Genomic DNA, 14,119 nt, shown 5'->3' on the forward strand with positions numbered 1-14,119 from the left:
TTTCCTTTGAATATATACTGAGAAGTGGGATTACTGAATCATGTGGTAGTTCTTTTTTTAAAACTTTATTTATTTATATTTTTGGTTGTGCTCAGTCTTCATTGCTACGCTCGCGCTTTCTCTAGTTGCAGTGAGCAGGGGTTACTCTTCATTGTGGTACACGGGCTTCTCACTGTGGTGGTTTCTCTGCTTCTCTTTTTGCAGAGTACAGGCTCTAGAGGACAGGCTCAGTAGTTGCTCTCGGGCATGCGGAATCTTCTCGGACCAGGGATCAAACCCGTGTCCCTTTCCTATATTATATTGAGGCAGGCAGATTCTTAACCACTGTACCATCAGGGAAAACCCGAAGTGGTAGTTGTAGTTTTAATTTTTTTGAGGAACCTTCATACATGTTTTCCATAGTGCGGTACCAATTTGTATCATCACAAACAGTGTGCTTGTGCTCTCTTTTTTTCCATATTCTTCAGTTCAGTTCAGTTCAGTAACTCAGTCGTGTCCGACTCTATGCAACCCCATGAATCCCAGCACGCCAGGCCTCCCTGTCCATCACAAGCACCCGGAGTTTACTCAAACTCATGCCCAGCGAGTCGGCGATGCCATGCAGCCATCTCATCCTCTGTCGTCCCCTTCTCCTCCTGCCCCCAATCCCTCCAAGCATCAGGGTCTTTTCCAATGAGTCAACTCTTTGCATGAGGGGGCCGAAGTATTGGAGTTTCAGCTTCAGCATCAGTCCTTCCAATGAACACACAGGACTTATCTCCTTCAGGATGGACTGGTTGGATCTCCTTGCAGTCCAAGGGACTCTCAAGAGTCTTCTCCAACACCACAGTTCAAAAGCATCAATTCTTCGGCACTCAGCTTTCTTCATAGTCCAACTCTCACATCCATACATGACCACTGGAAAAACCATAGCCTTGACCAGATGGACTTTTGTTGGCAAAGTAATGTCTCTGCTTTTTAATATGCCATCTAGGTTGGTCATAACTTTCCTTCCAAGGAGTAAGCATCTTTTAATTTCATGGCTGCAGTGACCATCTGCAGTGATTTTGGAGCCCAAAGAAATAAAGTCTGACACTGTTTCCACTGTCTCCCCATCTATTTCCCATGAAGTGATGGGACCAGATACCATGATCTTAGTTTTCTGTATGTTAAGCTTTAAGCCAACTTTTTCACTCTCCTCTTTCACTTTCATCAAGAGGCTTTTTAGTTCCTCTTCACTTTCTGCCATAAGGGTGGTGTCATCTGCATATCTGAGGTTATTGATATTTCTCCCGGCAATCTTGATTCCAGCTTGTGCTTCTTCCAGACCAGCATTTCTCATCATGTACTCTGCATATAAGTTAAATAAGCAGGGTGGCAATATACAGCCTTGACATACTCCTTTCTCTATTTGGAACCAGTCTGTTGTCCCATGTCCAGTTCTAATTGTTGCTTCCTGACCTGCATACAGGTTGCTCAAGAGGCAGGTCAGGTGGTCTGGTATTCCCATCTCCTTCAGAATTTTCCACAGATTATTGTGATCCACACAGTCAAAGGCTTTGGCGTAGTCAATAAAGCAGAAATAGATGTTTTTCTGGAACTCTCTTGCCTTTTCGATGATCCAGCAGATGTTGGCAATTTGATCTCTGGTTCCTCTGCCTTTTCTAAAACCAGCTTGAACATCTGGAAGTTCTCGGTTCACGTATTGCTGAAGCCTGGCTTGGAGAATTTTGAGCATTACTTTACTAGTGTGTGAGATGAGTGCAATTGTGCAGTACTTTGAACATTCTTTGGGATTGCCTTTCTTAGGGATTGCAATGAAAACGGACCTTTTCCAGTCTTGTGGCCACTGCTGAGTTTTCCAAGTTTGCTGGCATATTGAGTGCAGCACTTTCACAGCATCATCTTTCAGGATTTGAAACAGCTCAACTGGAATTCCATCACATCCACTAGCTTTGTTCATAGTGATGCTTTCTAAGGCCCACTTGACTTCCCATTCCATGATGTCTGGCTCTAGGTGAGTGATCACACCATTGTGATTATCTGGGTTGTGAAGTTGTTTTTTGTACAATTCTTCTGTGTATTCTTGCCACCTCTTCTTAATATCTTCTGCTTCTGTTAAGGCCATACCATTTTTGTCCTTTATTGAGAGCGCCGAATCCTAACCACTAGACCACCAGGGAGCGTCTTATGTCCTTTATTGAGCCCATTTTTGCATGAAATGTTCCCTTGGTATCTCTAATTTTCTTGAAGAGATCTCTAGTCGTTCCCATTCTGTTGTTTTCCTCTGTTTCTTTGCATTGATCGCTGAGGAAGGCTTTCTTATCTCTCCTGGCTATTCTTTGGAACTCTGCATTCAGATGGGAATACCTTTCCTTTTCTCCTTTGCTTTTCGCTTCTCTTCTTTTCACAGCTATTTGTAAGTCCTCCTCAGACAACCATTTTGCCTTTTTGCATTTCTTTTCCATGGGGATGGTCTTGATCCCTGTCTCCTGTACAATGTCTCGAACCTCTGTCCATAGTTCATCAGGCTCTCTGTCTATCAGATCTAGTCCCTTAAATCTATTTCTCACTTCCACTGTATATTCATAAGGGATTTGATTTAGGTCATACCTGAATGGTCTAGTGATTATCCCTACCTTCTTCATTTTAAGTCTGAATTTGGCAATAAGGAGTTCATGATCTGTGCCACAGTCAGCTCCTGGTCTTGTTTTTGCTGACTGTATAGAGCTTCTCCATCTTTGGCTGCAAAGAATATAATCAATCTGATTTCGGTGTTGACCATCTGGTGATGTCCATGTGTAGAGTCGTCTCTTGTGTTGTTGGAAGAGGGTGTTTGCTATGACCAGTGCATTCTCTTGGCAAAACCCTATTAGCCTTTGCCCTGCTTCATTCTGTACTCCAAGGCCAAATTTGCCTGCTACTCCAGGTGTTTCTTGACTTCCTACTTTTGCATTCCAGTCCCCTATAGTGAAAAGGACATCTTTTTTGGGTGTTAGTTCTAAAAGGTCTCGTAGGTCTTCATAGAACCGTTCAACTTCGGCTTCTTCAGTGTTACTGGTTGGGGCATAGGCTTCGATTACCGTGATATTGAATGGTTTGCCTTGGAAATGAACAGAGATCATTCTGTCGTTTTTGAGATTGCATCCAAGTACTGCATTTCGGACTCTTTTGTTGACTATGATGGCCACTCCATTTCTTCTAAGGGATTCCTGCCCACAGTAGTAGATATAATGGTCATCTGAGTTAAATTCACCCATTCAAGTCCATTTTAGTTAGCTGATTCCTAGAATGTCGACATTCACTCTTGCCATCTCCTGTTTGACCACTTCCAATTTGCCTTGATTCATGGACCTAACATTCCAGGTTCCTATGCAATATTGCTCTTTACAGCATCGGACCTTGCTTCTATCACCAGTCCCATCCACGACTGGGTGTCATTTTTGCTTTGGCTCCATCCCTTCATTCTTTCTGGAGTTATTTCTCCACTGATCTCCAGTAGCATATTGGACACCTACCGACCTGGGGAGTTCCTCTTTCAGTGTCCTATCTTTTTGCCTTTTCATACTGTTCATGGGGTTCTCAAGGCAAGAATACTGAAGTGGTTTGCCATTCCCTTCTCCAGTGGACCACATTCAGTCAGACCTCTCCACCATGACCCAACTGTCTTGGGTGGCCCCACATGGCATGGCTTAGTTTCATTGAGTCAGAGAAGACTGTGGTCCTGTGATCAGATTGGCTAGTTTTCTGTGATTATGGTTTTAGTGTGTCTGTCCTCTGATGCCCTCTCGCAACACTCACCGTCTTAACTTGGGTTTCTCTTACCTTGGACGTGGGGTATCTCTTCACGGCTGCTCCAGCAAAACACAGCTGCTGCTCCTTACCTTGGGTGAGGGGTATCTTCACGGCCACCCCTCCTGACTTTGAACATGGAGTAGCTCCTCTCAGCCCTCCTGCACCCGCGCAGCAGCCGCTCCTTGGAGGTGGGGTAGCTCCTCCATATTCTTGCCAACACTTAACTCTTGTCTTTTGATAAAAGCCATTCTAATAAGTGTGTAGTTATATCTCATTTGTTTTTCTTGCTTAATTTCTCTGGCCTGGATGTATGGTACTTTGTTCAATAGTAGTAGTGACAGTGGGCACCCTTTTCTTGTTCTTAATCTTAGAAAGCTTTTAACCTTTCACCATGGAGTATGATGTTAGCTTTGGGCTTGTCACACATAGCCTTTATTATATTGAGGTATGTTTCTCTGTATCCACTTTATTGAAAGTTTTTATTGTGAAAGGATGTTGAATATGTGTCAAATAATTTTTCTGCATCTATTGAAATGATCATATGGTTTTTGCCTTTCATTCTACTCATTTTATTAATTTGTATATTTTGAACCATCCTTGCCTTCCAGAGCTCGTAGTTGATCATGGTGTATGATCCTTCTAATGTGCTGTTGAATTCAGTTTGCCAGTATTTTGTTGAGAATTTTTACATGTGTATTCATCACGGATTTTTGGCCTGTAGTTTTCTTTTCTTGTAATGTTCCCATCTGGCTTTGGTTTCAGGGGACTGCTGGCCTTGTAAAAGGAGTTTGGGAGTGTTGACTCCTATTCAATTTTTTGGAAGAGTTTGAGGATTAGCATTAATTCTTTACATATTTGACAGATTTCACCCATGAAGCCAGGGATTTTTGTTGTTATTATTGAGAGATTTTGTATTGGATTTAGTTTCCTTATATATCATTGGTTATGTTCAGATTTCCTATTTTTTATGATTACATCTTGGTAGATTGTATGTCTCTGAGAATTTGTGCATTTCTTCAGTGTCATCCCATTTATTGGCATATAATCAGTCATAGTAGTCCTTATGATCTTTTTAATTTCTGTGTCATCAGACAAAATCTCCTCTTTCATTTCTAATTTTGCTTGAATTCTCTTTTTTACTTGGTAAATCTAGCTAAAGTTTTATTGGTTTTGTTTATCTTTAAGAAAAACAGCTCTTAGTTGTGTTGATTGTTCATGTCTTTTTATTGCTGAAAAATATTCCATTTTTTGATCTATTTGGATATATATATATAATGGATATAGCAGTGTTTATCCATTCACCTATTGAAGGATACCTTAGTTGCTTCCAGGTTTTGGCAGTTATGAATAAAACTGCTAATTCATGTGCAGGTTTTTGTGTGGATGTAAGTTTTCAGCTTATTTGGGTATATCCGTCAGAGCACAGCTGCTGAATCATAAGGTAACCCTATGTTTAGCTTTATAAGAAACTGCCACACCATCTCTTAAAGTACTGTACTGCTTTGTATTCCCATAAGCAATGAGTTCTTGTTCCACATCTTCAGTAGCCCTTGGTGTTACCAGTATTCTGGATTTTAGCCATTTTAATAGGTATGAAATGGTATCTCACTCTTTAACTTTGCAGTTACCTAAATATATATGATGGAGAAGGCAATGGCAACCCACTCCAGTACTCTTGCCTGGAAAATCCCATGGACGGAGGAGCCTGGTGGGCTGCAGTCCATGGGGTTGCAAAGAGTCGGACATGACTGAGTGACTTCACTTTCACTTTTCACTTTCATGCATTGGAGAAGGAAATGGCAACCCACTCCAGTGTTCTTGCCTGGAGAATCCCAGGGGCGGGGAGTCTGGTGGGCTGCCGTCTATGGGGTCGCACAGAGTCGGACACGACTGAAGTGACTTAGCAGCAGCAAAGATATATGATATTGAGCATCTTTTCCTATGATTGTCATCTTTATTTTTTTTTTGGTAAGGTCTCTGCTTAGGTCTTTTGCCTACTTTTTAACCGAGTCCTTTATTTTTTTAAAACAGTTTCCTTTAGTTCTTTGAATATATGTATAATAGCTGGTTTCCATTCTTAGTTTAAAAAAATCTAAGAAGTGAGGCCCTTCAGGGACATTTGTTGTTTGCCTTTTTTTGGAAAAAAAAATCATTTGTATTTTAAAAAATAATTAATTAATTTTTTGGCTGTGCTAGGTCTTCGTTGCTGCAAGGGCTTTTCCCTAGTTGTGGCGTACAGGGGCTGCTCTCTAATTGCAGTGTGTGGGTTTTTCATTGTGGCACAGGCTTGATAGTTGTGGTGCACAGGCTTAGTTGCTCCACAGCATGTGGGATGTCCTTGGATCAGGGATCAAACCCATGTCTCCTGCATTGTCTTCTGTGTCTCCTTTACCACTGAGCTACCAGGGAAGCCCCTTGTTTGTATTTTTAAGCCTGGTTTCTTCAGATCACCCCCTCAGTCATTCTAAATCAGTGGTCAGCCAATGATGGGTCAGACATTTCCTTAAGTGCCTTGAACCATTAAGTTCTCCACCTTTTACCAAGGGGATCTTTGTGTAAAGGTATTCCTCATACTTTAGGCAGTTTATCAGATAGCCTTACTTTTCATTTCTTATTTCCAAGATCAGCCAGAGTTGAGTGATTGGGGCCTTCTGTCCCATCTTGATCCTGGGCAGGTTTACAGTCTTGTATACTCATGCATACTTTCAGATTCCCAAGAATATGTTGGAATCTTTCAAAGTTCCCTTATGGCCATCTGGTTTTCAAAGCCTTTCTTTAACATTTTAGCCAGGCTCTTGTTTGCTCCAAATTGAAATCATAGCCTTAGGCAGCTGTGATATTATCAGCAGATTGCTATGGTTTTCTTGTAATGCCCTGAGCAAAGTACTTTTTACAAAGAACTGAGCTAACTCAATGAAACTAAGCCATGCTGTCTGGAGCCACCCAAGATGGCTGGGTCATGGTGGAGAGGTCTGACAGCATGTGGTCCACTGGAGAAGGGAATGGCAAACCACTTCAGTATTCTTGCCTTGAGAACCCCATGAACAGTATGAGAAGGCAAAATGATAAGATACTGAAAGAGGAATGCCCCAGATCGGTAGGTGCCCAATATGCTACTGGAGATCAGTGGAGAAATAACTCCAGAAAGAATGAAGGGATGGAGCCAAAGCAAAAACAACACCCAGTCGTGGATGGGACTGGTGATAGAAGCAAGGTCCGATGCTGTAAAGAGCAATATTGCATAGGAACCTGGAATGTTAGGTCCATGAATCAAGGCAAATTGGAAGTGGTCAAACAGGAGATGGCAAGAGTGAATGTCGACATTCTAGGAATCAGCTAACTAAAATGGACTTGAATGGGTGAATTTAACTCAGATGACCATTATATCTACTACTGTGGGCAGGAATCCCTTAGAAGAAATGGAGTGGCCATCATAGTCAACAAAAGAGTCCGAAATGCAGTACTTGGATGCAATCTCAAAAACAACAGAATGATCTCTGTTCATTTCCAAGGCAAACCATTCAATATCACGGTAATCGAAGCCTATGCCCCAACCAGTAACACTGAAGAAGCCGAAGTTGAACGGTTCTATGAAGACCTACGAGACCTTTTAGAACTAACACCCAAAAAAGATGTCCTTTTCACTATAGGGGACTGGAATGCAAAAGTAGGAAGTCAAGAAACACCTGGAGTAGCAGGCAAATTTGGCCTTGGAGTACAGAATGAAGCAGGGCAAAGGCTAATAGGGTTTTGCCAAGAGAATGCACTGGTCATAGCAAACACCCTCTTCCAACAACACAAGAGACGACTCTACACATGGACATCACCAGATGGTCAACACCGAAATCAGATTGATTATATTCTTTGCAGCCAAAGATGGAGAAGCTCTATACAGTCAGCAAAAACAAGACCAGGAGCTGACTGTGGCACAGATCATGAACTCCTTATTGCCAAATTCAGACTTAAAATGAAGAAGGTAGGGATAACCACTAGACCATTCAGGTATGACCTAAATCAAATCCCTTATGAATATACAGTGGAAGTGAGAAATAGATTTAAGGGACTAGATTTGATAGACAGAGAGCCTGATGAACTATGGACGGAGGTTCGTGACATTGTACAGGAGACAGGGATCAAGACCATCCCCATGGAAAAGAAATGCAAAAAGGCAAAATGGTTGTCTGAGGAGGACTTACAAATAGCTGTGAAAAGAAGAGAAGCAAAAAGCAAAGGAGAAAAGGAAAGGTATTCCCATCTGAATGCAGAGTTCCAAAGAATAGCCAGGAGAGATAAGAAAGCCTTCCTCAGTGATCAATGCAAAGAAACAGAGGAAAACAACAGAATGGGAAAGACTAGCGATCTCTTCAAGAAAATTAGAGATACCAAGGGAACATTTCATGCAAAAATGGGCTCAATAAAGGACAGAAATGATATGGACCTAACAGAAGCAGAAGATATTATCAAGAGGTGGCAAGAATACACAGAAGAATTATACAAAAAACAACTTCACAACCCAGATAATCACAATGGTGTGATCACTCACCTAGAGCCAGACATCATGGAATGGGAAGTCAAGTGGGCCTTAGAAAGCATCACTACGAACAAAGCTAGTGGATGTGATGGAATTCCAGTTGAGCTGTTTCAAATCCTGAAAGATGATGCTGTGAAAGTGCTGCACTCAATATGCCAGCAAACTTGGAAAACTCAGCAGTGGCCACAGGACTGGAAAAGGTCCGTTTTCATTGCAATCCCTAAGAAAGGCAATCCCAAAGAATGTTCAAAGTACTGCACAATTGCACTCATCTCACACACTAGTAAAGTAATGCTCAAAATTCTCCAAGCCAGGCTTCAGCAATACGTGAACCGAGAACTTCCAGATGTTCAAGCTGGTTTTAGAAAAGGCAGAGGAACCAGAGATCAAATTGCCAATATCCACGGGATCATTGAAAAAGCAAGAGAGTTCCAGAAAAACATCTATTTCTGCTTTATTGACTACGCCAAGCCTTTGACTGTGTGGATCACAATAATCTGTGGAAAATTCTGAAGCAGATGGGAATACCAGACCACCTGACCTGCCTCTTGAGCAACCTGTATGCAGGTCAGGAAGCAACAATTAGAACTGGACATGGAACAACAGACTGGTTCCAAATAGAGAAAGGAGTATGTCAAGGCTGTATATTGCCACCCTGCTTATTTAACTTATATGCAGAGTACATGATGAGAAATGCTGGTCTGGAAGAAGCACAAGCTGGAATCAAGATTGCCGGGAGAAATATCAATAACCTCAGATATGCAGATGACACCACCCTTATGGCAGAAAGTGAAGAGGAACTAAAAAGCCTCTTGATGAAAGTGAAAGAGGAGAGTGAAAAAGTTGGCTTAAAGCTCAACATACAGAAAACTAAGATCATGGCATCTGGTCCCATCACTTCATGGGAAATAGATGGGGAGACAGTGGAAACAGTGTCAGACTTTATTTCTTTGGGCTCCAAAATCACTGCAGATGGTCACTGCAGCCATGAAATTAAAAGATGCTTACTCCTTGGAAGGAAAGTTATGACCAACCTAGATAGCAAATGAAAAGCAGAGACATTACTTTGCCAACAAAGTTCCGTCTGGTCAAGGCTATGGTTTTTCCAGTGGTCATGTATGGATGTGAGAGTTGGACTGTGAAGAAAGCTGAGTGCCGAAAAATTGATGCTTTTGAACTATGGTTTTGGAGAAGACTCTTGAGAGTCCCTTGGACTGCAAGGAGATCCAACCAGTCCATCCTGAAGGAGATAAGTCCTGGGTATTCATTGGAAGGACTGATGCTGAAGCTGAAACTCCAATACTTCGGCCCCCTCATGCAAAGACTTGCCTCATTGGAAAAGACCCTGATACTTGGAGGGATTGAGGGCAGGAGGAGAAGGGGACGACAGAGGATGAGATGGCTGGATGGCATCACCGACTCGATGGGCATGAGTTTGAGTAAACTCCAGGGGTTTGTGATGGACAGGGAGGCCTGGCGTGCTGCGATTCATGGGGTTGCAAAGAGTCAGACAGGACTGAGCAACTGAATTGAACTGAACTGAGCTCTGAATCAAATCCAGTGGTAACAACACCCTGGGAATGGAGTTTTCTGGGTAGCTACTAATTCGGTGAAAATATTGACTGTGTTCTAGGATGCGGCTTTTAATGAACCTCCAGAAGATCCATTGGCTGTAATAGTGCTGGCGTTCATGACTACCATGCCTTTGAACTTGGAAGGGAGGGTGGATGGGAATAACCTCAAGTTAAAACTTAACAGACTGGTGTTCTTACTGAGGTTCAATAGTTTTTTTTTTTAATTGATACGTTTTAGTTTATTCTGTAACTTCGGTTAATTTCCAGTGTTCTGAACTGTTTTTTGCTTTTTAATATTTTGCCAGTATTTAATTGCCCATATAGAGGAATTCATTCACTAAAGTCCTGAGTTTGATGTTCTTGACATTGGTTTGTTGACATCTCTCATTTTGATCGAAAAACAATGTTCTTCTGAGACATTGCATTAATATTTATTATGTATATAAATTGTGGTTTGTAAATGACAGATAAAACATTAGTACTTTTTCCTCTTGCAGAAATTTTTAGGCATATATTTGGGACAATTATATTCTTTCCTTTTCAGGTTCCTGTTAGTTCTGATTCTGTAGACCCATCTGATGATACCGAGGTACAGTCTTTGACATGTCAGAGAGAATGCAGCAAAACTGTGAACACTGAAGCTTTAATGACAGTATTTCACCCTCAGAATTTGGAGACTCTTGATTCCAAAATGGTAGGAAAACAAAATATTTAAATCTATGGGTTGAAACAATTGATTAAAAATAAAAATGTTAGACTAGAAGGTATTGCAACTGAAAATTCTTCTTTTAGGTCTTGAAAAGATTTTCTAGCAGATACAAAATATGGCTGTTATCTAGAATTAAGATGAAAGTTGAATCTTGGGTTTTATTTGCATAGATTTCTGACAGTCAATCCAAATTGGAGTGATTGGTGAGAATGATAGTTCAAAGTTTTACCTCCTAAGTGTCCTGATTTTCCCATTTTAACGTGAGTGTAGCTAAGAACTAAAATAGTAAATTAAAGCTGTTATGCTCACATGGGTTTAGAAGATTTTTGTGATGACAGTGTTCCAGTGGTTAGCCCATCTGTGAATGCCGAATTTGACTTTCTATGTTCTCATTTTCCATAGGTATTGTTTCTTGGTGAAGAAAGTTGTCAAGTTATTTGAAACTTAATTTCAAATTAAGTTAATTTCTCACCATGTTTAATTGCTTTGATTTTTTTTGTTATAGTTGAAAGAAAAGATGAAGGAACAGTCCTGGAACATTCTGTTTTCAGAATGTGGACGTGGTGTTAGTATGTTTCGGACCAAAAAGACTCGAGATCTGGTTGTAAGAGGGATTCCAGAGACCTTAAGAGGAGAGCTCTGGATGCTTTTTTCAGGTATTACACTTATTCACTTTATTCATTTAACAGACATTAACTATGCCCCAATAAAAATAATTACAAAGATGGCTAGAACAAAGTCTTACTCATCATCCCATCTTGAGTTCAGACTAGTCAAAGAGAGTACAATAGTTATGTGTACTTACCTTTATATACATACATCCATTGCCTGAGCAGATTAGTTTATGAGGCAATATATAGCTAACTGAAAGGGATTGAATGGGAACCTCTAGTGTCAGAGGAAAGTTAAGGGGAAATGACATTTCATGAAAATGTTATTCTTTTGGATAAGATTGGTGTCCTGATGTTAGAGGTTTTAGTGTGAAGCTTTTCCTTTTTTTTTTTTTTTAATTTATTTTTTGTTGAAGGATAATTGCTGTACAGAATTTTGCTGTTTTCTGTCAAACCTCAACATGAATCAGCCATAGGTATACATATATCCCCTCCCTTTTGAAACTCCCTCCCATCTCCCTCCCCATCCCACCCCTCTAGGCTGATACAGAGCCCCTGTTTGAGTTTCCTGAGCCATACAGCAAATACCCATTGAGTATCTATTTTACATATGGTAGTGTAAGTTTCCATGTTACTCTTTCCATACATTTCACCCTCTCCTCCCCTCTCCGTATGTCCATTAGACCATTCTCTGTGTCTCTTTCTCCAATGTTGCCCTGTTAATAAATTCTTAAATACCATTTTTCTAGATTCCATATATATACGTTAGAATACAGTATTTATCTTTCTCTTTCTGGCTCACTTCACTCTGTATAATAGGTTCTAGGTTCATCCACCTCATTAGAACTGACTCAAATGTGTTCCTTTTAATGGCCGAGTAATATTCCATTGTGAATATGTACCACAGCTTCTTTATCCATTCATTTGTCAGTGGACATCTAGGTTGCTTCCATGTTCTAGCTACTGTAAATAGTGCTGCAATGAACAATGGGATACATGTGTCTCTTTCAATTTTGGTTTCCTCATGGTATAGGCCTAGGAGTGGGATTGCTGGGTCATATGGTGGTTTTATTCCTAGTTTTTTTAAGGAATCTCCATGCCGTCTTCCATAGTGGCTATATCAATTTACGTTCCCACCAACAGTGCAAGAGCATCCCCTTTTTCTCCACACCCTCTCCAGCATTTATTGCTTGTAGACTTTTGATGATGGCCATTCTGACCAATGTGAGGTGATATCTCGTAGTTTTGATTTGCATTTCTCTAATAATGAGCAATGTTGAGCATCTTTTCATGTATTAGCCATCTGTATGTCTTCTTTAGAAAAATGTCTGTTTAGGTCTTTTCCCCAGTTTTTGATTGTGTTGTTTGTTTTTCTGGTATTGAGTTGTATGAGCTGCTTGTATATTTTGGAAATTGTTTGTCAGTTGTTTCATTTGCTATTATTTTCTCCCATTCTGAGAGTTGTCTTTTAACCTTGCTTATAGTTTCCTTTGCTATGCAAAAGCTTTTAAGTTTAATCAGGTCCTGCTTGTTTACTTTTGTTTTTATTTCCATTACTCTAGGAGGTGTGTTATAGAGGATCTTGCTTTGATTTATGTCATTGAGTGTCCTGCCTATGTTTTTTTTTCCCTCTATGAGTTTTATGGTTTCTGATCTCACATTTAGGTCTTGAATCCATTTTGAGTTTATCTTTGTGTATGGTGTTAGGAGGTATTCTAATTTCATTCTTTTACATGTAGCTGTCCAGTTTTCCCAGCACCTATTATTGAAGAGGCTATCTTTGCCCCATTGTATATTCTTGCCTCCTTTGTCAAAAATAAGGTACCCATAGGTGCATGGGTTTATTTCTGGGCTTTCTATCTTGTTCCATTGGTCTATATTTCTGTTTTTCTGCCAGTACCATACTGTTTTGATGACTGTAGCTTTGTAGTATAATCTGAAGTCAGGAAGATTGATTATTCCAACTCCATTCTTCTTTCTCAAGACTGCTTTGGCTATTTGGGGTCTTTTGTGTTTCCATATGAATTGTGAAATTTTTGTTCTATTTCTGTGAAAAATGCCATCGGTAATTTGATAGGAATCACATTGCATCTATAGATTGCATTTGGTAGCATAGTCATTTTTACAGTATTGATTCTTCCTACCCAGGAACATGGAATATCTGTTTACGTCGTCTTTGATTTCTTTCATTAGTGTCTTATAATTTTCTGTGTACAGTTCTTTTGTCTCCTTAGGCAAATTTATTCTTAGATATTTTATTATTTTTGTTGCAGTGGCAAATAGGATTGATTCCTTAATCTTTCTGATTTTTCATTGTTAGTACATAGAAATGCAAGTGATTTCTGTGTATTGATTTTGTATCCTGCAACTTTGCTAAATTCACTGATTAGCTCTAGTAATGTTCTGATACTATCTTGAGGGTTTTCTATGTACAGTATCATGTCATCTGCAAACAGTGAGAGCTTTACTTCTTCTTTTCTGATCTGGAGTCCGTTAATTTCTTTTTCTTCTCTGATTGCTGTATAGTGTGAAGCTTTTCATTTTGTTTGTACTCAGATAACACTTGAGCATAGAGCTAAATTTAAAAGTAATCCAGTTCTTCATGTATATATGTAAGTTGTAGCTTTTATATATTCCTCTTCCTTTGTGTGTCAATGTAATCATCTATACAGGTGCTGTTAATGACATGGCTGCTAATCCTGGCTATTATGCTGAAGTGGTTGAGCAGTCCTTAGGGACCTGCAACTTGGCTACTGAAGAAATTGAACGTGATTTGCGTCGCTCCCTGCCTGAGCATCCAGCCTTTCAGAGTGACACTGGTATATCTGCTCTGAGGCGGGTACTTACTGCTTATGCATTCAGAAATCCCAAAATTGGATACTGCCAGGTATGATGTCATTATGAGCTCAACTATTTACGT

General features: G+C 40.2%; 1 protein-coding gene across 3 annotated transcripts in view; it reads left to right on the plus strand.

The window, feature by feature from the left end:
* The window catches only part of TBC1D8B (TBC1 domain family member 8B), an 80,058-nt gene that overhangs the window by 35,997 nt on the left and 29,942 nt on the right, over nucleotides 1–14,119 (plus strand). For all 3 annotated transcript variants that reach the window (XM_043895611.1, XM_043895613.1, XM_043895612.1), the window contains exons 8-10: nucleotides 10,424–10,573; nucleotides 11,094–11,244; nucleotides 13,872–14,086. In XM_043895611.1, coding sequence (XP_043751546.1) covers nucleotides 10,424–10,573; nucleotides 11,094–11,244; nucleotides 13,872–14,086 — 516 coding nt within the window. The remainder of the gene's footprint in view (nucleotides 1–10,423; nucleotides 10,574–11,093; nucleotides 11,245–13,871; nucleotides 14,087–14,119) is intronic.

The sequence above is a fragment of the Cervus elaphus genome, chromosome X (genome assembly GCF_910594005.1).
Source record: "Cervus elaphus chromosome X, mCerEla1.1, whole genome shotgun sequence".
Classification (NCBI taxonomy): Eukaryota; Metazoa; Chordata; class Mammalia; order Artiodactyla; family Cervidae; genus Cervus; species Cervus elaphus.